This window comes from Myotis daubentonii, chromosome 16 (assembly GCF_963259705.1).
Source record: "Myotis daubentonii chromosome 16, mMyoDau2.1, whole genome shotgun sequence".
In the NCBI taxonomy this organism is placed as follows: Eukaryota; Metazoa; Chordata; class Mammalia; order Chiroptera; family Vespertilionidae; genus Myotis; species Myotis daubentonii.
In genome coordinates, this window is record NC_081855.1 from 37,253,705 (window position 1) to 37,274,594 (window position 20,890).

Consider the following 20,890-nt stretch of genomic DNA (forward strand, 5'->3'; position numbering starts at 1 on the left):
TGGCAGAGGTGCCACTTGACCTGCGACACTTTAGGTAAGTGACAGAGACTGCTTTGGGTCATGACAGGAAACCACATGTAAAGTACTAGGCAGAGCGTTATCTCAGTATGTGCTAAACATTGGGAAGGGACGAGATGCAGCCAAAGAGAGCTGCAAAGGATGCAAGTTGGTTAACGGATCAGATAAGACATCCTAATGAATGAAAAGGTGTTTAATGGGCTAACTGGTTATACCTTCTAGATAAGATACTTGGAAGAAGCCATTCCCCTTCCTTCCGACCTCCAAGGAATTTAACAAGGATAACGCAGATGATAAGGGTTGCAGGCTGAGGACAGATTGGGGGTTAGGGGTGTTTGGGGACAAGTTGCTAGAGACCCGGTCACGCCCATATGTGCCAGTGCCCTGCCAGTCAAGGCTGGTTAGTAATAAGACTCCGCAGACAGTCTGCATGATGTTTGCTGGTTTTTGCAAGCTCCGGGACCAGGGAACTACCTCTGCTGGCGGCTTGTTTAGAATTAGCGCTTCTTTGACTGGAAGGGCGCAGCCAGGGCTGGTGTCCCGGGACAGCGTTTTAGCAAAGGGCCCGGGGTATCTGACCCCACAGTGCCCTAGGACTCCACTTGCCTTTTATCATCCGTTTCGTGCACAGAACCAGGCCCCTATCATGAAACCGACCCACGGCTGCCGCCACCCTGGGTGGAATGGCTCTCCCAGAGGGCGCCAGAGCTTCCTGGCTTCCGGTTCTGAAAGGACAGTTTTCTTCCAAGTAACTAAGGCTGGCATTCCAGGTGTCACTGGAGGCTGCTTAGCCCGCACTTAGAGATCCTTCCATGAGAGGAGCTGGGTGGAGTCCAGGCACCGGTTGTCCAGTTAGAAGCGGGCACTGGGTCTGCCCTGAGCTACTTCCTTTTCAGAGGAAGGAGCTAGAGCGCTGAGTGTTTTCCAGGTGTTTTCTGCTTGCCCTTCGTTAATGGCAGTGATCTCCCATGAGTCTCCCCAGCAAGGAAAGATGAGGCCCCAGGTCCACGGGGCGTAGCTTTTTGGTATCTGCCTCCATTTGGCAGGAGAGCCCTGCCTCAGCTGGAACCACAAGCTGATTAAAAGGCACTGTCTCCTCTCGCCAAGACCAACTACTTCTCCCCTGTGTCTATGCCCAATGACCCTGGTGTGGGGCACCATGGTGTTTGCGGGGGAGGGGGAGTAGGGAGTTGGGCCTCTTTGTGGCTTTATCATGCGGCCACGGTCCATCCCTCTGGCTTCCATACTGAGTGACTTTGGGCTTCAAAACAAACTGCTCCTGAGTTCCTCCTGAGGTCCCAAGGGCGGGTGGGCGAGGCGGCCATTCTGAGGGACTCACTGTGTATGTTCCAGAGCCTCCCCTGCGGACCCCCACCGGCGACAGATCTGAAACCGCTGATGCTAAGAGCACTCCGACAGCCAAAGGTGGGGCCTCCTTCCTCTCATTGCTCCATCCAGCCAGCTCCTCCCATGCACCAGCCTGCGTGTCGCCGTGCTTCGCGCCCATGTGTGCCACCCTTCCTGGCTGCATTGCTGCTGCCTCTCCCTCTGGCTGAGAGATACGCTCGCTCAGTGCTTTGCAGGATGGCTCAGGCTTGGCTCAGGAATGCTGGCGGAGCCAAGCCCTGCTTTGATGCCTTGCTCGCTGGTGCCAGGTATGGGCACCTTCATCGTGTGGGTGCTTTGAGGCAGCCACACTTGCAGAGACTGGGGTCTGTGGCAAAGCAACTCCTCAAAGCCCCTGCTTCATATCCATTGACCTCCCCAAACTTCTGCAAAAGCCCCACCCAGCTCACTCTGTCATGAGCCACCAGGTCCCAGAGCAGCCATGTGGCTGAGGAGAGGAGCAGGTCAATGCCTGGCTCCGAGCTCACACTCTGGGACTGGTCTTGGTTTAGTGTCCTTCTGTGTGTGAGCAATGGGCGTGGCTGGGCCTCTGGACATTGGCCACCATGTTAGTTCCAGCCCATCTTCCGACCTGTTCTCTCTAGACATTTGCTGTCCAGGTTATTATAAAGCTCCTCGTGTATTTCCTGGGGTGCTCCTTGGTCCCGATTTTGACCACCTTCTCTTGCTTCCCATCTATGTCAGTCGAGACTGAATTTGATGGCAGGTCAAGGAAAACCCAAGGAACGGAGGCATATACCTGAAGAGGTTTATTTGTCTCACATGATGAGATACCCAGATCTGGGCAGTCCCCAGTCTCATCAGTGTTCCGCCGTCTTTATCTCCTGCCATCCTGTACGGTTATATTGCCTCATGGTTACAATATGGCTGCTGCACTTCCAGGCACCACATCTGCCTTCGAAACAGAAAGAAAGTAGCAAAGCAAAGTGGCCAAAAGAGCCCTGACATCCAAAGTGTTCTCTTTTAATTAGGAAAGCAGGAGGTTTTCTGCAAGCCCCACCTGGCCAGCTTCTGCTTGTGTCTCATTTGTCAGAACTGAGTCTCACGGCCCACCCCTGGCTGGAAGGGAGACTGGGCCACCAGGTATTTTGCTTTACAGCCTCTTCAGTAGGAGAAATCGAGAGACAAGGGACTTGAGAATGGCTTTTGAGCAACCCGTTCGTGGTATCTGCACCTCCATCTCTTCATCCTCCCCAAGGAGCAGTTCTCAGCACTGCTCCGGGCCCTGCCCATTACTGCACCTGTGTGTCAGCGGGTGCGAACCGGCCCCAGCATCCACCTTGGATGAATTCAGAAAGCGGCTGTCAAGTGCCTGCCAACTGCTTGGTCTAAGGGTGCATCCGTGGAGGACACAGTGGGCATAGCCCTTCCCCCACCCCCAGGTTCTCAGCCCCGGGAAGAGAATACCAGGCCAAATGCTCTTTTCTCTCCTTAGAGCCAGTGATGCAAGACACACCCTGCTGATCTTGTTAGGACAGTTGCACAAGTTGCCTACCTCCCTGAGAAAGTCCTGAAACGCTAATGCCAGAACCCAGGCCAGCCTTCCACATCATGGTTTTCAGTGTCCCGTCAACGGTGTTCTGGAAGAATCTAACAAGTCTCGCTGCACTGGGGACCCTGTGCACGTGTGGGTCCCAAGAGCTCAGCTCCCATCCGGCAGGGAAGGGGCCGTGCTGGGCCGGGCTGCTCCGCCTGCTCCCGAGACCGTAATTAAAATGGACTCCAGTTGTCTAAACTGATCAGGCCCTTGGACAGCTTTCCGCACTGACAACTCCTTATGTTCACCCGGAACCGCCTGGGAGTGTGCCAGGGCATTGCTCGGGGACCAGCCGATTGGAAGCCTTCACCTTAGTGAGAGACCGACAGCAACTCCTGGTGGGGGGTCTCCACCTCCGGACTCTGCTCTGAAGGTGGCCCTGCCCCAGTCCTGTGGTCAAGCACCCGACCCCGGACAGCACGGGCCTGTTCCTCGCTACCCAGGGGGCTCTGTGCTCCTTAACCAGGGGTCATGGGCTCGGGACAGGGCCAGCTGGAGGAAACCTTGGAGGCTACCTGGAGTTGATACTCCCATTTTGCAGATGAGGAAACTGAGGCCCAACGAGGACAAAGGACTCACAGCAAAGCCGTAGACCCTATCCCTAACCCCGGAGTTCCTGCCCTGCCTTAGTCCCAGTTCCTCTCCTGCACCACCTTAAGGATCAGACATCTGTGAACAGTCATCTGATTTTCAACATCTCTTCTTCACCTCTCCCTGGGACCGTCCCCAGCAGTCTCTTGCGCTGCGTGCCTACACAGGGCTGTCCCTGGCTTTCCTGGCAGAGGGCCTGGGCGTCTCATGGGCCGGTGCCACTCAAGCAGAATATTAATGTGCTTCCCGGGAGATGTCAGACAGGGTGGCTCTGGACCTGCTTTGTGGTGTGGCTTTTTTGCATGCGGCTGAGTTCCCTCCTGCCTCCCCTCCCTGCCCTGCTGCCGCACACAAAGCAAGGTGAGGGGCTTGGCACGGCTCATCCCGGGCCCCCCAAAGGTGATTTTCAGTGGTTTCCAGACGTGACAGCGCCCCTAGTGGATGAGGGAGGCCCCGACAAGCAAGCAGCCGCTCAGCCCCACATGGAGATCCCAGAAGGAACCACAGGTGAGGGTGACCCCAGGGCTGGGTTCCCAGCTGATCTGCTGCAGGAAAGGGTGTGCGTGGGGTTGTGCTCATCTCAGAGTGAGGCGGGAATGTGGGGCGACACTGGCTCCTGGGACAATTGGGGTGTTCTCAGCTTGATGCCTGAATGTTCTGCTGCCTCCATGGCCGTCTGCCAGCCTCCTCGGGGAGAGGACCCTTGTGCCTCCCTTCTAGCTTCTCCTCCCTGTCCCGGTCAGTGCATCAGCTCCGCAGGGTGCGCCGAGGCAGGCTGGCGGCAGACCCTGCCTTCACCCGAGGTCAGTCCACCCTCCCGCAGACTCTGCCCAGTGACAGGCTCACCCTCAGGGGCCAGTGTGCCCCTAGCAGCACTGAGTGTGCAGCAGGGTCCCGATGGTCGACCCACACCTTTGGAGGACAAGCCCTGAGGAATTCAGCATATAATCCAGCATCCAGTCCTGCGACCCTCCTGTCACGCGTGTCTGCACGGAACAGGCATGACGCCGCTGTCCTGTCCACACGGTGGTGGGGAAGAGCTCGGACATCTAGGCACCGACCAGAAATAGCCCCGGACTCGGAGCCACCAGAGTCATCGAGAGCTGCCCGGGCCCTGAGGACACGGCTAGCCCAGCCCGGAGCTCCTGCTGGCATTTCCTGCGCGCCCACTCCCCTGGGCTGAGTACAGACCCCCCGGCGCTTGGTGGTGGGAGCGTGCTCGACAAGAAACACAGAAGAATCCTGGACAAGATTTCACCAGCAATGGGGAGTGGGGACCTGTCCCAGGCAGGCGTGTCTTTCCTTCCTAAGGGCGGTGCTCACCGCAGCCACGTGGGAAGCCACAGCCTTCCTCAGGGCCCCACGCGTGGGAACGCCGTGCCGGGCCAAGCAGGCCACGCTTCCAAGCAGTTTCGGCTTTTGGAGTTGGTCCTCGGAGATGGGTGGAGAGGAATGTTCTCGGAGCCCGGCAGGCCTCATCCTTGACAGGGAAGATGGTGTGAAGGCCAAGAAAGGACTCGTGGGATGAGATCATGAGTCCCCTGGTGTTTGTTCCTCACTCTTTATCCAATGGGGGCCCTTCCCCTGCCCGGGGGGGACACTGTAGCCCACTTTCCATCACTCCTAGGTAATCAAAGAGATTTTCGTCGCATTAATCACAAAACACAGTCTGCAAATGCCGATCAGAAGGTCCACTCCATGCAAAGGTCAGAGCTCATTCCAGGCTGCAGCCCTCCCCTCTGGGCTGGGGAGGGGGAGGATGGGAGGCAGGAAGAGCCTTCCTGGCTGGCACTGCGAGGGCCGCTGCCCGCACCCTCTCTGCGGTGTTTAAAGCTGACTCTCTAAGGCAGTGGTCGGCAAACTCATTAGTCAACAGAGCCAAATATCAACAGTACGACGATTGAAATTTCTTTTGAGAGCCACATTTTTTAAACTTAAACTATATAGGTAGGTACATTGTTATTAACTTAATTAGGGTACTCCTAAGGCTTAGGAAGAGCCACACTCAAGGGGCCAAAGAGCCGCAGGTGACTCGCGAGCCGCAGTTTGCCGACCACGGCTCTATGGGGACCTTTTTTCAATTCTTCCCGTCTCCTCCCACCCGGTCACACACCCCCCCCCAAAGGTTCCTCCCTGGTCTTGATTCTGGCAGACATTTCCTCTCCGCTGCTCCTTGGGGGCTGACGATCTACCTGCAGCCTCACCTCTGCAGAGGCGCTTGCTCCAGCTGGGGACCTGCTGGACATGGTCTAGAGCATCCCCACACGGACGCTGTCCTGACCCAGAGGAGCGCTAAGGGAGACACACGGACATTCTCTGCCCAAACTGTGGTTTGCAGACTGACAGCAGGGCCTCCACCATATTCCTTGTCCACCCTCCAAAGCAGGGCTGGCCTCTCCCCTCCTCTACTTTCCAAGGTAGGGTCCCGCCATGGCGCTAACCATAGAGGACACTCACCAAGGGTCTCCAAGGGGTGCCTTGAACCCCTTTCACTGGAACTGAGGTGGGGGGGTGTCTACATGGCCCCCCCAATCTTTCTAAAGAAACCCTCCTCAGAGATACCCTCCCCTCCATCCTCTTGCCTCCTCATGAGGCAGAAGGTGTTAGAGGCTCAGCTGTTGACTTGGACAATATGCACCTTCGCTTGGCACCTCAACTGGCAGGTTCCATTTGCTGTATCTTGGTGCCCCCTGAACACTTCTCATTTGAGGTCCTATTGGGGGTGCAGTGTGGCTGCCCCACTGCAAGAATCACTGCCGTGCTGGGGTGGGAGCCCCTGCCTCTTGGGGCTTCAAGGATACGGCGAGGCCATATAGTGATGTGCCAGGCCAGTCACGGTCACACGCCCTCCCTCCCTCTGACTTCTCGGAGGCCTCCCTTGCTGGCATTGGGGATCATCAGAGTTCTCGACACCCTCCAATTTCAAGCTGGTGCCAGGGCCAGGCTATCACAGTTCTGCGCTGGCCTGTGGAAGCTGCCGACTTCCCGGGGCCACGATGGTGACATGATCCTGGCACGCCTCTCATGTGCTCTGTCTCCCGGATCTGTGCCATTCAGTGGGACTTGCCGTCACTGAGTTTTCCTTCCGTAACCTCAACAGAAACTCAGACCGAATCTATGTTTGGAGCTGCGCCTGCCGGACAGTATCGTCAAATGACATGGAGTTGTCACCATTAGACCTCACCGGCAGCACAGTGTCAGCTCGGGGGCCCAGAGGGCGGTTGTGCTATGAGCTGGTAGAAGGGGAGTTTCCTGAGCTCACCGCGGCCCCCCTCACCACAGCTGCCCTGAGACAGCCAGTGGGCGGGTGTTTACAAGGCCATCATGGGCCTATCCGGAGACCAGGGAGTCTTCCCCTTCCCTCCTCCGTGCTCTCCGTGGTGGGCCCGTGTGGCCAGGGATGGTAACCTGTCATTTCTGTCTCAGGTGTAGAGGCTGAGTCATTGCAGGTGTGGGAGAAAAGACCGGTGGCCCAGCCAACAGCATATAGGCATTTCTCGGGGGGCGGGGGGCTCTCTGTCACTGGGCTCCTGAGGCCAGCGCGTGGGAATGGATGGCTGACTGGTCTTGTAGGCTCTTTCTTCTGGACAGTTATACTCACTGTCCTGTAGCAGTATCCTGATTTATTATGAGGCTGAAATTGGCATTGCATTAAAGCTTATTGATTTCAGCACCATTGAAATGTGCAGAAACCTTTGCTCAGTCTTCTGTGTCTGGGCTGAGCGGCTAAGCAGGAGCCCAGGACGCCCCAAAGCTATCACTGGCCCTGCTGGCCTCCCCCGAACCAGGAGGCGCCTATTCTGGGCACGCAGTTCAAGGGTTTCCCGTGGTTGGGAGAAAGGAAACCAAACAGCTCTGGGGCACCTGCTATCTGCCAGGCGCTTTGCTAAACACGTTCACACAAATTCTTGTGTTAATCCTCACCGCCCTCCTGTAGGAGTAGAACCTGTATCGTCACCTTGGGATTCTAGGTAAGGAAATGGAGACGCAGAGGTTAAGTCAATAATGGCACCTGGGTGTGAGTCCCAGCCTGACTCCACAGCCCAGGCCTAGCCCTTCCCTCCACCTCTGCCCCGAGCTGGGGCTGGGACTCAACACCTGGACACGGGTCCCATGGCCGTGCCTGGCAGCAAATTGCTCCTCTGGCCTCACCCGTCCTGTGTGTCTTTGTCCAGTGGGGCCCTCAGAACCCCTGGCCCACTGACCGGACTGCGGCCACCTGTACAGTGTGAGGGGTTTGTGTAGTCAACATCCCCAGCAATAACATGCTCAGCGAGTCGGAGGGACAGCCCCTCGATACTGGTAAAGGTGCCTTTTTTTTTTTTAAATGTTTTCAGAAAATGACCGGGAGGTGCGGAGAGCTTTGTTGTTAACAGACAGTAACTGTCTCTGCTCTTCTCTCCTTCATTTGCCGACACATAAACCAGCTGAAGAAGCAGGCATCGGAGACACCCCCAATCTGGAAGACCAAGCGGCTGGACATGTGACTCAAGGTCAGTGGCTGGAATTGCCTGCCAAGCCTTGGGGGTTGGGAGGAGGGAGATGGCAAGTCTCAGGCGGACTGGACCCTGAAAAGAGAATTTGGGCCTGGGCCCTAAGTCACAGCCCCAGCAAATTTTTAGGGGGTGGTACTTATTAAAGTCGGGCTGTGGGGATCTAGAAAGAGCTCTAACATGTTTTTCCCAGCACTATTTCTGAGTCCACCCTAAAGGGTTTAGTGTTCTGGAAAAAAGCTGGCCTTGTCCCACTTGGGGAAGAGAGAATGAATATCCAACAGAAACGCAAAGATGTGTGACGGGCGGTTCTCCCTGCAGGCTGTGCCCTCTGGTCTGTCCCAGGAGCAAGGCCTCAACCAGATCCCCAACAGGCCATTTCTTTTCCGTTTTCGCCTGTGCAAACTTCAAACCCTATTATGATTTTCTTCTCAGGAACCAAAACTGCTGTGTTCAAGAAAAGCAACTTTCTCTAATCATTTAGCGTACAACCTTTAAGAAACTTAATTTTTTTAAGTCCTAGAGATTCTTCTTAGGAAATGGAGACCGCTGATACAACGTGGGCTGGGTTTGTTGGCTGTCATTTGCTGCATAAATGAACTTCAGAGTCTACTGTGTAATGTGGAAGCTTCTAGATTGCAAAATAGCTAGGAACTAGGTGCTCTGTTTTTTTCTCCAGAAAGTGATATGGGATTTAGCCAATGGTTAGCACCACCACTGAGGCCACCTGGCTTTAGGAAGTGTCTGAGCCTAACACCAATGCTAGATGGGGCCCTGGAACTTACCAGGTCCAAGATGAGAAAATAGGCCTGCAGAGGGGAGGTGCTCACCCCGCCCCCGCCCCCCCCAACTACCCCACCCCCCAGCATAGACTGAGAGAGCTTTCATTCCAAGCAGACCAAAGCAACGAGGGTGAGCGCAGCGCGTGCGGGCTTGTGATGTCGTCTAAATGTCCTTTTCTTGTTGCAACAAATACGCGTTTTCCCTCTTAAACAATCAATGAGCCCTTGCTAACCTTTTGCCACCGCTGCCTCTTCAAACCCAGAGGAGTTGAGAGTTCCTGGTCAGCTGAGGGAGGTGCCCGAGAGGCCCCTGGCCGATGGACTTAGCTCTCAGGTTCAGCCTGGACACGGCAGAGAAGCTTCTGGGGTCTCCGTGCTGCCTCGGAGAGAGAAACAGCCAGAAGTCCAAGTCTCTCACCGTCCTCAGCATCATCCCATCTGCCCACCGCCTCTTCCAACAGGAGGCCTTCGGGAGCCCCTTCAGGAGTGGGGACCAAAGCCAGGGGCCCGGGCTGAGGAGGCCCCGGCGTTCCCGGAGCCCAGCTCCCCTGGGCATCTGCAGACAGAGGTGGTCCAGGAAGGCGTCCTCAGAGAGCCGAGGCGTCATGGAGATGCAGCCACACTGAGGACCCCGGGTCTGACCCGCCAGCACATGCCCGACGTACCTGGGGCTCCCATCCTGCCTGAGGGCCCCAGAGAAGCCGTGTACCCGCCCTTGGGGACAGAACCCGAGGACACAGCGGGAAGTCGCCGTGGCGTGGGGCTGTTGGAGCACCAGCCTTTGGGAGGCCTGCGCCAGGAGGGGCCGCCCCTGAAGGGGCATCAGGGCAAAGAGAGGCTGGGGGGTGAGGAGGTGGATGAAGACCGCGACATCGACGAGTCCTCGCCCCAGGACTCCCCTCCCTCCCAGGATTCTCCTCCCTCCCAGGTCTCCCCTCCCTCCCAGGTCTCCCCTCCCTCCCAGGTCTCCCCTCCCTCCCAGGTCTCCCCAGGTCTGCAGAGCTCCCCAGCCCGAGGCGGGCCAGCCCCCCAGACAGTTTCTAGAGAAGCCACTGGCACCCCCGGTTTCCCAGCTGAGGGTGCCATACCCCTCCGTGTCGATTTCCTCCCCAAAGTTTGCACAGAGCCCCAGGCCGCAGAGCCTGAGGGGCCCAGCGCGGGGCCTGTGGAAGGGCATGACGGGCCCCCCGAGTTCACGTTCCACGTGGAAATCAAAGCCAACGTGCAGAAGGAGCAGGGAGGCTCCCAGATGGATGTGGGAGGGGCTGCCCCTCCGGGGGCCCCTGGAGAGGATTCAGAGCCCCCGAGCCCCTCTGAGGGAGAGGACTCAAAAAAGACTGACCTTCGAGAACCACCTGAAAAGCAGCCTGCGGCTGGGCTGCCCGGGAAGCCCGCCAGCCGGGTCCCTCAACTCAAAGGTCTGTGTCAAGAGCTCCTGAGCTGCTTCCCGGAACCCCGTGTGCCACCCAGGCTGCGGGCACTGCCACTGAGCTTCTGGCCCCCGTGACGCCTGCCGCTTCCAGGTTCCCAGGCACAGCCACTACGCGGACCCCCTGGGTCCCGCTGCTCACCCTCCCGTGGCCTCCTCCTGCCCTCAGGCCCTGGACGCACGTGCCCCCCTCACGCTTGCCCGCCGTTCTGCATGTCACCAACACCCCCACCCAGCGCTTCCTGCCCTGTTCAGTCCCCCAGCCACTTGGTTTATCCGCACATTCCACCAGCCCACGGGAGGTTGGTGGGCCGCACTCCAGAGAGGATAACAGCTGCTCCGACTTTTGAGGGCCTATCGTGCGCCTTAAATGTATAGTCTAGAGCCCTCCCGGCCCTCCCAAGTGGGTGTCATTAGCCCCACTTGGCAGATGAGAAAACTGAGGCTCAGAGAGGCAAAGTAACTCACTGAAGGTTACCAAGTCGCAAATGGCTGAGCCAGGTTCAGAATCCAGGCAGGTCTGCTCGGAAAGGAAGCTCTTCCTTGTACACCACAGTGACTTCCAGAAGGTTCTGGAGTGAAACCTCCTAGCCCAGAGACGCAGAGGGCACGCGCCCGCCTCCTGCTGCTCTTGTCAGTGGACAATGCATCACGCGCGGCAGGTGACACACACAAGCGCTCGGAGGTGGCCAACAGCCCACACTGAGCCACTGACACAACGACCCCACCCACACCCACCCCGCAGGAGGGACAATGAGAGGAACAAAATGTTCCTGTTCAAAGCACCCCCTTCCTGAGCCCTGGGAAGCAAGACCACAGTCGCCCTTTGGGGGCTGGAGAGATGGGAGGGGCGGTTCCCAAGTGTCGAGGTCTCTGTGTCCTGTCAGGGAGGGGACAGCATACAACCTAAGGCGGCTTCCTGGTCACATCAGGTGCATCCATACATTTAGGGCCCTGAGCATTTTGGGGTTATTTTCAGGGTTCAGACATGGATGCTACTGAAGCTGTCAATGGAAACATCTGTTAAGTTTTTATTAGATCCTGCATGTCAAGAAAACTTGGAAATGTTGTCGATAAAGGAAGCTGTATTTAAAATTTAAAACAGAGGCTGGTGCCATTTTGGAGCTCAACCCATCTGGTATCCAGATGGCCTAATAAATTTATAATCCCTTAAAATTTAAAACAGAAAAAAAAAAATCCTGTGTCCATTTTAAAATATCCTAAGTTCCAAAATAGTAGGAGGCAAATAACTGTGGCTTGACACCTTACAACACCGCTTCCTGAAAACGGTGTTTTATAGAATCCTGGTCCACTGGTTGCTGACAGGTGTGTCCGTGGTCCAGTCAGCTTAGACTAAACAAAGTTAAATAGGGTTTGCTGGTGCAGGACTTGCCCGAGTCTTTAATAATCTAATGCACATGTTGACCCTCTGAGAAGGACCCATAGTATGAATTCCCCAAAGTTATTTGATCTCATCTGCTTACATCTCCTGGAAGAGAGCCTTTTCAGCAGTCCCCCAATTTGGGAAATGCTGATCTAGCAGACGCATTTGGTTGTGACATGCATGATGGTTGATGTGGGCAAAGGCTGTGAACCAGGTCCTGGACCCTGGCTAAGAGTCTCAGGGTGGGCTCAGGAACCTGCATTTTAATAACCTCTCCTGGTGATTCATCACGGTAAAGTCTGAAAACCTCTGGGCTAGCTCATCAATGCTGGTCACTCTAAAAATCCAGTCTCCCGTAGCCGGTGAGCAGCTCCAAGAGGCCCCATTGTCCTTGGGGCAAGGGGATTACAATATTGAAATCAAAGACAAATCTATAATCAATCTTCAACAATGAATGTCAGTAGAAGGAGAAGGTCAGGCAGAGGTGACCCTGGTAGACCAGTAGACTGGTTTCACCAAGGGGTGTGGCTTTCTAAACACAAAAGCGGTCAATGGTTTAGTCCTAAAATCCAGAGGTCATCTGTAGGATGTTCGATGGTGACCAGTTATGAGCTAATTTGGGGAAATGCAAGGATTAACCCCTTGGGAGGGCCACCAGGTGGTGAGAAGACCCTCCAGGGCTGGGTCATTTACGGGTTGGGCTCATTAGAGAACAGCTGGGGCTGGTGCCCAAAGCCCCCATGAGTGAGGGGCTGGCCCTGACCCTTGGGTGACAGCATGAGCAGGGGTCCTGCAGGGGCCAGAGCCTGGCTGAGCTGCCCCAGGGACTTTCAAGTGCCCCTCCTTGGAGAGGAGTTGGCCCCAGCTGGGGGGGACTGGCCCAGGCAGAGGCAGGAAGGGAACCCGTGAGAGGCAGGGCCTGCCTTCCCTGTGCCAACGTGTGCCCGGAAGTTGCCTCTGCGTCCCCTCTGCATGTCCCCACCCTCGGCCAGCCTGCTGCCCTCGTCAGGGTGCGCCAAGCAATGACCCCAGCGTGCTGTGTTGATACTAACGGCGAGAGGCCTAACAGGTTCCAGGGGAGAGAAAATCAGCGGTTCCCGCTGAGCCCACCTGAGCAAAGCAGGTGGCACTACCCTGAGAAAGTGGCCTGACGGCCCCGGGCCCCGTCCAGGAGCCGTGCAAATGGGTGTGAACGTCCATTCTCGTTTTGTATCTCATCAGCTCGCATGATCAGCAAAGGCAAAGACGGGGCTGGAACCGACGACAAGAAAACCAAGGTAAGCTGCCGAAACCACGGAGCGGTCTGCCGCCGAGTCTGCCAAGAAGCCGTGCTTTAGATCGGAATTAGTTTTTATGCACAATGTGTCTGTATACGTGTCACTGAGGTACAGGTGCCATTCCAGCGCTTGTTTTTACGCCAACGTAAAACTCCCGCGTTTACCCCTGTTGCCAGGGCAGGGCAGTCGGCAGGCTCAGGAGCCCTGCTCCTAGGTGCCATCCGTTAGCCTAGTTAAATGAGGTGTTCACGGGACATGAAGGTACGTTTGACTTTTCTGAATTTTGTACATCTTACACTTCTCGCGGCAGGTCTGGGCTCAAAAACATATGTGTATATACACACACACACACTTTAGATAGAAAAATATCATTTCCTTGGGGGGCTGAGGGAGTGTTGAGCAAGGACGTGATCCCCAACCTAAGGTGGAGGGTTCCGGGAAGCCCTAGGAGAGCGGGCCTACAAAGGGGGTTGGCGAGGCGGGGTGGGAAAGGCATTCTAAGGGCAGCAACAGCACAGCAAAGACTGGGAAGAGAGGCCTCATGCCTTCCAAGAACTCTAAGGGCTTGGCTTGGTGGCTGCAGAGCTGGGGGGGGAGAGGGGGGCGGCTGGCCGAGGAGGGAAGCCTGGCACTCACCTTGAATGCTAAGTGGACAAGTGTGGCGGCCGTGGCGCAGTAGATGCCGTTCACATCTTGCCAAGGCGGTCATTTGATCGTGTGCTGTCGTCAGAAACGAACCCCAGGGTCAGTAAGAGAAGCAGCCTGCTGCCCCCGCCCGCCCACCAGCACTGCGCCCGGGACTGCCCACCAGCTGGAGTTACTCCCCTCAGTGACTTTGCGCTCCTGTAACTGGACAGCAGTGTTTTCCCAGGAAAATCCCACCGTGGCCCTAGACCGGTGATGGCGAACCGATGACACGCGTGTCAGAGGTGACACGCGAACTCATTTTTTTGGTTGAGTTTTCTTTGTTAAATGGCATTTAAATATATAAAATAAGTATCAAAAATATAAATCTTTGTTTTACTGTGGTTGCAAATATCAAAAAATTTCTGTATGTGACACGGCACCAGAGTTAGGGTTTTTCAAAATGCTGACACGCCGAGCTCAAAAGGTTTGCCATCACTGCCCTAGACGAAGACCTGTTTTTCTTAAAGGTGCCTAAAAGTCCCGTTATCAATTCCGCCTGAAAGGCCTGGGTCTTCATCAGCCCCAGAGCCCTGATGGAGCCCCCAGGTGCAAAATGGTACCGTGTTGAGGGCCACTCCCCAAAGCGCTGTCCTGTAGGAAGTCAGGGTTCCCCATCACAAGACCCTGTGAGTCAGCTGAGGGTCCTGCAGAGACTTGGGGGATGGGGCTCTGCCCTCGGTGCTTGAAGCAGTAGCCATAGCTGCTTGCCAACCATGATGCACATTTAGGGGGACCCCAGCCTCATGCATTCACTCTTCATTCATTCATTCATTCCCACACATGGTGCAACGTCCCTGCCCTAGAGTTGCTCATAGTGAGGGGTCAGGTCTCTCAGACACCTTGGTAGGGAGAGGGCTGCCTGTGCACCTGGGGAAGGAGGCGTTGCCAGTACCCACCCCCAGCTTTTCTTCCTTTTCACCAGCCCCAGGACCTCAGCTCGCATCCCTCCCCTCACTCCTCCTCCATCCCTTGGGCCGTCCTCCTTGCTGAGGCTTCCGTGGGGAATGCAAGGGCGATGAGGAACAAACCCCAGAAACCAGTAAAATCTCTGTCAGGACCTGCCCCGTCGTCGCTCAGCCCTACCTCTCGACTGGTCCTCCAGGGTTTATTCCTGAAAGTGTAGCCCCTCCTCTCCCTGGGCCACACACCCTGGTCAGAGTCCCCCCAAGGCGTTAGGACAAACCACAGGTGCCAGCCACACATCGCCAAGTGCAGCTGCCTCTGTGAGGTCATCCGGCTCTCAGGCGCCTGTCCCATTGGGCCGCCCGCCCACCCAGGCTTTTCCTTAAGTGGCCCACGTTCCAGAGGAAACATGGGCCAGATTAGGGTTCACCAGATCGAGTTCAGTTCTATTGCAGATTTTATTCAGAAAGTGAGAGAGAGAGAGAGAGAGAGAGAGAGAGAGAGAGAGAGCACTAAGTGGCGTCGGGCAGAATCTTTGAGACTGAGAACAGGCACGGCTCTGATTGTAGCGGTACCAACCTGTCAGCGAGGGGGAGGGCGCCAGGGGTGAGCAGGCCAGCCTGGCTCCGCACCTGGAATTGGGCATGTCGGACGCTTGACACGCTGCAGAAGTTTTATTGAGAAACATCCTAGAATCATCTACTTTGGTGATCTCCACTAACTTTTTGGACATGAAACACCTGTAAATCAAAAAAATCTCCAAAGTGGGGAGCTGGGGGGTGGGGGGAGGGGGGGACGGGCACAAAAAAATCCAATGGGATCAAGACAGAACGTTCTAGAACTTCTCTCCATTTTTCGGCTTCTCTTTTAAAAGTCCTGTCACGTGTGCATTCTATAATGCACTGCCTATATTGGCGTCATGACATAGCGTTGGCCGAGTCCATAAGGGCGCACGTCCCCACCTGTTCTGGCCGATGACGGCTGCCAAGGGTACATGATCCAAACAGGTGGAGATCCCTGCCGTAGACCGTTACCTGCCTTGTTTCTGTTTCGTTACTGTCTTTTTCAGTTTGTTTCCCTCCCCCATGTGCTGACTTTTATTTTGATTTTATTTGTGTTTATGTTTAAGACATCCACACCTTCCTCTGCTAAAACCCTGAACAGTAGGCCCTGCCTTAGCCCCAAAGGCCCCCCTCCTGGTAGCTCAGACCCTTTGATCAAACCCTCCAGCCCTGCCGTGTGCCCAGAGCCATCCTCCTCTCCTAAACACGTCTCTTCTGTCACGCCCCGAACCGGCGGTTCTGGAGCAAAGGAGATGAAAGTCAAGGTAAGGAAAAACGCGTCCGCCAAGAACCAGGCTGCTCTCGTGTGGTTTTCCAATGTGTGTCTCTTTTAGCCGAAAAGACCTTCTTCAGATCAGCTCTGACCTAGAAGCGCCACACAGAACAGTTGGAATGGGGATGGGGCCTCAGCCCTCCTTCTAAGCTCCCTTAGTCCTCATAGCAGCAGCCCCCAGGCACCTGCCGGGACCCCGCTGTGAAGTCGCCGCTCTAGTGGGGCTCCCCGGTCCACTCCCGGTTGGGGAACTGGAGTGCTTCCAGATTGCCCTCTCGGGTTGGATACCAGCCTCGCTGGGCAGCAACGCCTAACCCGCTAGTTGACTCCCTCCTGAGCCATCGTTAGGTCCTTGGTGAATACCAGTGTCTTTTCTGAGTCATGAGTCGGGGTCATCGACTGGGTAACCAGGCCCGGGCACTGCCAGCTGGCTGTGCTGGTGCCCTGCTCAGCCTCGGGCCGGTTTGCTAATCGATGCTGTGTCCCCCCACCACGGGCTCTTAGCGCATCTAAGGAGTCGCTGAAACCCAGGGTTGCTTGTGAGAGAACAGAAGAGTATGACTTAGCGCTGGAGCACAAACAGGGTCCTCACGGGCCTCTGGGGAAACCAGCCACCGCCAGTCAGACCCCTGAGGAGAGGCAGAGAACGGGTGTCCACACGGGGCCGTCTGACGTCCTGCCTGCTGAGCGGCCCTGGTGGAGAGTGAGCCTGAGCATCGCTATCGGCTCCATGGCCTTTCACGCCGCACATTAGCGCAGCTCACGCTGATGACTCACCTGAACGTTCCCCCATAAGGAAACGGTGTTCGGAGCGCTTGGCATTTGGGTGGGGCTGTGGGTTTGTGTGGCCAGCAAACCCTTGTGATTGTAGGAGACATTCGTTGCATCGTGTAGGCAAAGGGTCACCCCACCTGTAGCCTCATTTTGAGTCAAAGTGGTTAAGTGGCATCGACGCCAAGTAACAATGTCCTTTCTCAGCCGTAAAAACCACGCTACCATGCTTCGGTTTACAGGGGGCAGACACTAAGACTGGAACCAAGATTGCCACACCCCGGGGAGCGGCCCCTCCAGGCCAGAAAGGCCCGGCCAATGCCACCAGGATTCCAGCGAAAACCACGCCGTCCCCCAAGACCCCGCCGGGTAAGAACCTTCTCCGGAACCCAACCCTCGTCTCCAACTGTCCCTGACAGTTCATGCCTCTGGTGGCTCCTCGATGCCTTCTGCTCGCTAAGCACTGGATTGTGCGTTTTCTTTTCCGCCTTCTTGACAATTCTTAGTTAGACATTGCATCCCCACCTTTTATCCACGAAGGTGTCAAGCTCAGAGTTTGCACGGCCGCGTCTACCAGCTCGTTGGAAGCAGGAGGAGAATGAGGCCGCATGGTAACCAGGGGCAGGAAGGGGGCTTCTCTGAGCTTCTCTTGACCCCACCCAGTCCAGGGCCCCTGGGAGGTGTTTTGACGGCCACCCAGGCATGGCTCTATGTGTGACCTTACACAGGGCACGGCCTCTGCCCAGCCTCACTTGCTGGGGTGCTGGGGACCCTCTGACAGAAGCTGAGGGTCCTCGCTGATCAGTTGCTGTCTGTCCTTCGCTCCTGGGAGTAAACCCGGTCGGTTCAGTAGCAGGAAAGGCTCCCGTAGAGCGATTTTGCTTCCGACGGTGCTGCTTTCAGAGGCGTAGCCCTCTTTGGGGACTGGGGAGAGCCAGGCTTAGCCCCCCTCTCGCAGGAAACACGTTCCGGGCAACTGGGTTTCGATGCTGCACAAGTCAGGGGGCGCTGGCCTGCGTTGGCTCTAGGGAGATGCTCGGGAGCCTGTGGGTCCTGTACGGCTGTGCGTGAGCCTGGCCTGGTCCAATGACACCTCTGCGGCCGTTGGCCTGGGCGGCAGCTCAGAGCCCTTCACCGGCGGCAGGCTTTTGCGTGGCGTCTAGCCCGAGTCTGCCCTCGGGCGATGCCTACAAGGGCGGCGCGCAGTAAGGCGGGCTGGTTTGGTTTTCCATGCAGTGTTTTCCTCGTGTACCTGATGCCTATGCTATGGGGTCAGTGAGGAATTGTGACTGGAGCTGCATACGACTTTGCATGTGCTCTTTGTCACTTCGCACGATGCAGTTGGCTCACTCGACTGGAGCCACAACTGGAAGCACGAACGTGCCTCTCTCCTTGGCTCCCACCCGCTCTCGGGTGGCCGCCTGCAGGTGGACAGAGCACCCCCTGGGCCCCTTGACCTTGTTTCCTGACAGACAGGCCCCTGCTCCCTGGACGCCTTCCCTGCCTCCCACCTCAGCCCCTCGGCCTGGCTGGGCGCCCACGGCCGGGGGAAGAGCTCCTCAGGCCCCGTTTCTGCCGGATTGTAATGAGGCTTCCTGTGGATTTTTCTTTTTAAGCTACCAAGCAAGTGCAGAGAAAACCACCCCCCGCGGGGCCCAAGCCTGAGCGAGGTAACGCGCCTGCTCCGCCAGGGGTCCCCCCTCTGTGTGTGGCTGTGTGTCGGCTTTGGTGTTTAGAGCTGGAGGACCCGCTTCCTAAACCGTGGTTTCACACGCTGAGCCTGGACGGGGGCCGTCAGGAGTCCCGCTCCTCCGCTGGCGTGTGGTCTGATGAGCCGTGTGCGTCCGTCCAAGGAAGCTTTCTAATCCTGTGTGTTCTCATTTCCTGCCTGGGAGGGCCGGGTGGGGCAGGGGAGCGCGTGCCTCGGGCTGCCTGTGGCTGCTGGAGGTTGCACGGTCCCTAACCAAGGTCTGCGTGTGACATTCCCGCTGGCGTTTATCACACGTGGTCTGCACAGCCTGTGAGGCCGGCCCGTCTCTGCTCTGGACGCTTCCACCTGTCACCACATTCAGTCTTCACACACAACATATCCCCCCTTTTCAGATGCGGACACAGGCTGGGGGGTCACTCCGCAATTAGGTGGCACAGAAAGGATGTGAAGCCATCGCCAAGTCTGGCCTTGTGTGAGGAGGCAGGAGGGGAGGGCAGGGGAGGGGAGGGCAGAGTGGGTGGGGATGAGCCTAGAGGCAGAGACGGGGCGGGGGGGGGGGGGGTCTTAGGTGGAAAAGGAGAAAAGGCTTCATTTATTTGTCCTGTTGCCACAGAACTTGACTTTAGGGTTAACAGCAGACGATCACACTCTAAGAAGGACCTGGCTTACTCTCCCCTGGCCAAGTGCGTCAGAGCGGAGGGAAGCTAAGCCTCGCCCGGGGGCACAGCATGGGGCCCAGTGGCTCTCAGACCCGGCTGCTCAAGAATCACAGGGGAGCTTGGGAGCAGCAGCTTGCAGGCTGCACCCCTAGAGATTCTGTCACGTCAGGTGTGGGCAGGGCCGGGAACCTGCCTCTTACAGCCCTCGGGCGATGCCTACAGGGACGGCGCGCAGTAAGGCGGGCTGGTTTGGTTTTCCATGCAGTGTTTTCCTCGTGTACCTGATGCCTATGCTCTGGGGTCAGTGAGGAATTGTGACTGGATCTGCATACGACTTTGCATGCTCTTTGTCACTTCGCACGATGCAGTTGGCTCACACGACTGGAGCCACAACTGGAAGCACGAACGTGCATCTCTCCTTGGCGGGTCTAGAGACTGACGCAGGGGCCCTGGGCCACGCTAGGGGAACCACTGAACCACAGGGCAGATGGAACAGTAAACGACTGGAGGGCAGTGGGGTGCGGGGTGCAGGTCAGGGAGCACCGGGTAGCGGCCCCTGGGGGAGGACGGTCCCAGCAGCCTTCCCCGAGGGTGTGACAGGTGCACTGGCATTTGCCCTGCATCGTGGGGAAGGGCGGGAACGGCAGGGCAGGGACCGGGCTGGGCATGGCTTGTTTGGAGAGCGAGGGACAGGTGGGCCTGAAGCAGGCACAGTGTCTGGAGTCGGGGAGGCTGCGGAGGGTCTGGTGGGAGAGGGGCCCTGAACTGGCTGAGCAGCTCAACATTCACCCTGTGGGGAAAGGTCTCCAGGGTCCAGACGAGGTGGCCCTGGGTCCTGCCCTGGCATCGCACTGGAGTTTCCGGAGCCCGTGCACACACATGGCCGCGCGGCTCCTCACTGCGGGCTTTATCCCTGTGCTTGGCTTTGAGGTGAGGCCCGCACTCAGGGCATGTGGCTTGTCAGAGACCACACAGCGAGCTGGGGTCCCACCTCTCCACCCCCGGGCCCTGGGGCAGAATCGGCTCCCGATCTGGGAAGGGGTACTGTCTCTTGCCCTCAGCGACAAGGCCAGGAAGGAAAGACGTTGGATGAGCTCAAGGGCAGCCTCCTGAGCTCCCAGCCTTTCCCACCTGCCTCATCCAGCCCTGAGCCCGGGATGGGCCCTCGGGACAGGCAGTTCCGGGCCTTGGCCAAGTGGCGCCCTTTCCGAGTTCTGGCCTCACTCCCTCCTCTCTTCCAGGTGAATCTGGGAAATCTGGGGATCGCAGTGGCTACAGCAGCCCCGGGTCCCCGGGCACCCCTGGCAGCCGCTCCCGCACCCCGTCCCTGCCAACCCCGCCCACCCGGGAGCCCAAGAAGGTGGCTGTGGTCCGCACGCCACCCAAGTCGCCGTCTTCAGCCAAGAGCCGCCTGCAGACTGCCCCCGTGCCCATGCCCGACCTGAAGAACGTCAGGTCCAAGATCGGCTCCACCGAAAACCTGAAGCACCAGCCAGGAGGCGGGAAGGTAAGGGCGTGCGGAGGCCGCTGTGCTTGTGCGGAACCGAACCGGAACCGGAACCGGGGGAGGCGTGCAGCCCCCACACCTGGGGCAGGGGCAGGCGAGTGACCGCCTCCCACCCTCACAGAGCACCCCGGCCCCCTCCCAGACCTCTTCAAGGAAAGACAGTGGGTTGTGGTTCTTTATGGGGGTCCCACGCAGCCAAGGGGGCTCTGCGTGGGGGAGAGAAAGTGCCTGTTCTTTTCCTCCCCATGTCAGCCCCTGCTGATCTGTGACCCGGGGGTCCTCGAAGTGGGGGTGCCCACTTCGTGTAGAACGTGGCACAGCTGGTCGGTAGGTGGGTGTCAGGCGTCTGTCGGACGGTTGCTTAGATTAGGCTTCTCTCTACCTTCAGTTCTGGGGAAG

At 57.3% G+C, this 20,890-nt stretch overlaps 1 protein-coding gene across 16 annotated transcripts in view; it reads left to right on the top strand.

The window, feature by feature from the left end:
- MAPT (microtubule associated protein tau) overlaps nucleotides 1–20,890 on the top strand; it is a 79,394-nt gene that overhangs the window by 42,143 nt on the left and 16,361 nt on the right. For 4 of the 16 annotated variants that reach the window (XM_059669852.1, XM_059669856.1, XM_059669851.1 and 1 more), the window contains 9 exons: nucleotides 1,372–1,443; nucleotides 3,974–4,060; nucleotides 7,981–8,046; nucleotides 9,944–10,246; nucleotides 12,863–12,918; nucleotides 15,638–15,835; nucleotides 16,857–16,983; nucleotides 18,231–18,284; nucleotides 20,226–20,491. In XM_059669852.1, coding sequence (XP_059525835.1) covers nucleotides 1,372–1,443; nucleotides 3,974–4,060; nucleotides 7,981–8,046; nucleotides 9,944–10,246; nucleotides 12,863–12,918; nucleotides 15,638–15,835; nucleotides 16,857–16,983; nucleotides 18,231–18,284; nucleotides 20,226–20,491 — 1,229 coding nt within the window. Of the gene's footprint in view, nucleotides 1–1,371; nucleotides 1,444–3,973; nucleotides 4,061–7,980; nucleotides 8,047–9,289; nucleotides 9,757–9,810; nucleotides 10,247–12,862; nucleotides 12,919–15,637; nucleotides 15,836–16,856; nucleotides 16,984–18,230; nucleotides 18,285–20,225; nucleotides 20,492–20,890 lie in introns of all 16 variants that reach the window. The other 12 variants (XM_059669864.1, XM_059669860.1, XM_059669865.1 and 9 more) reach the window with 9 other exon arrangements.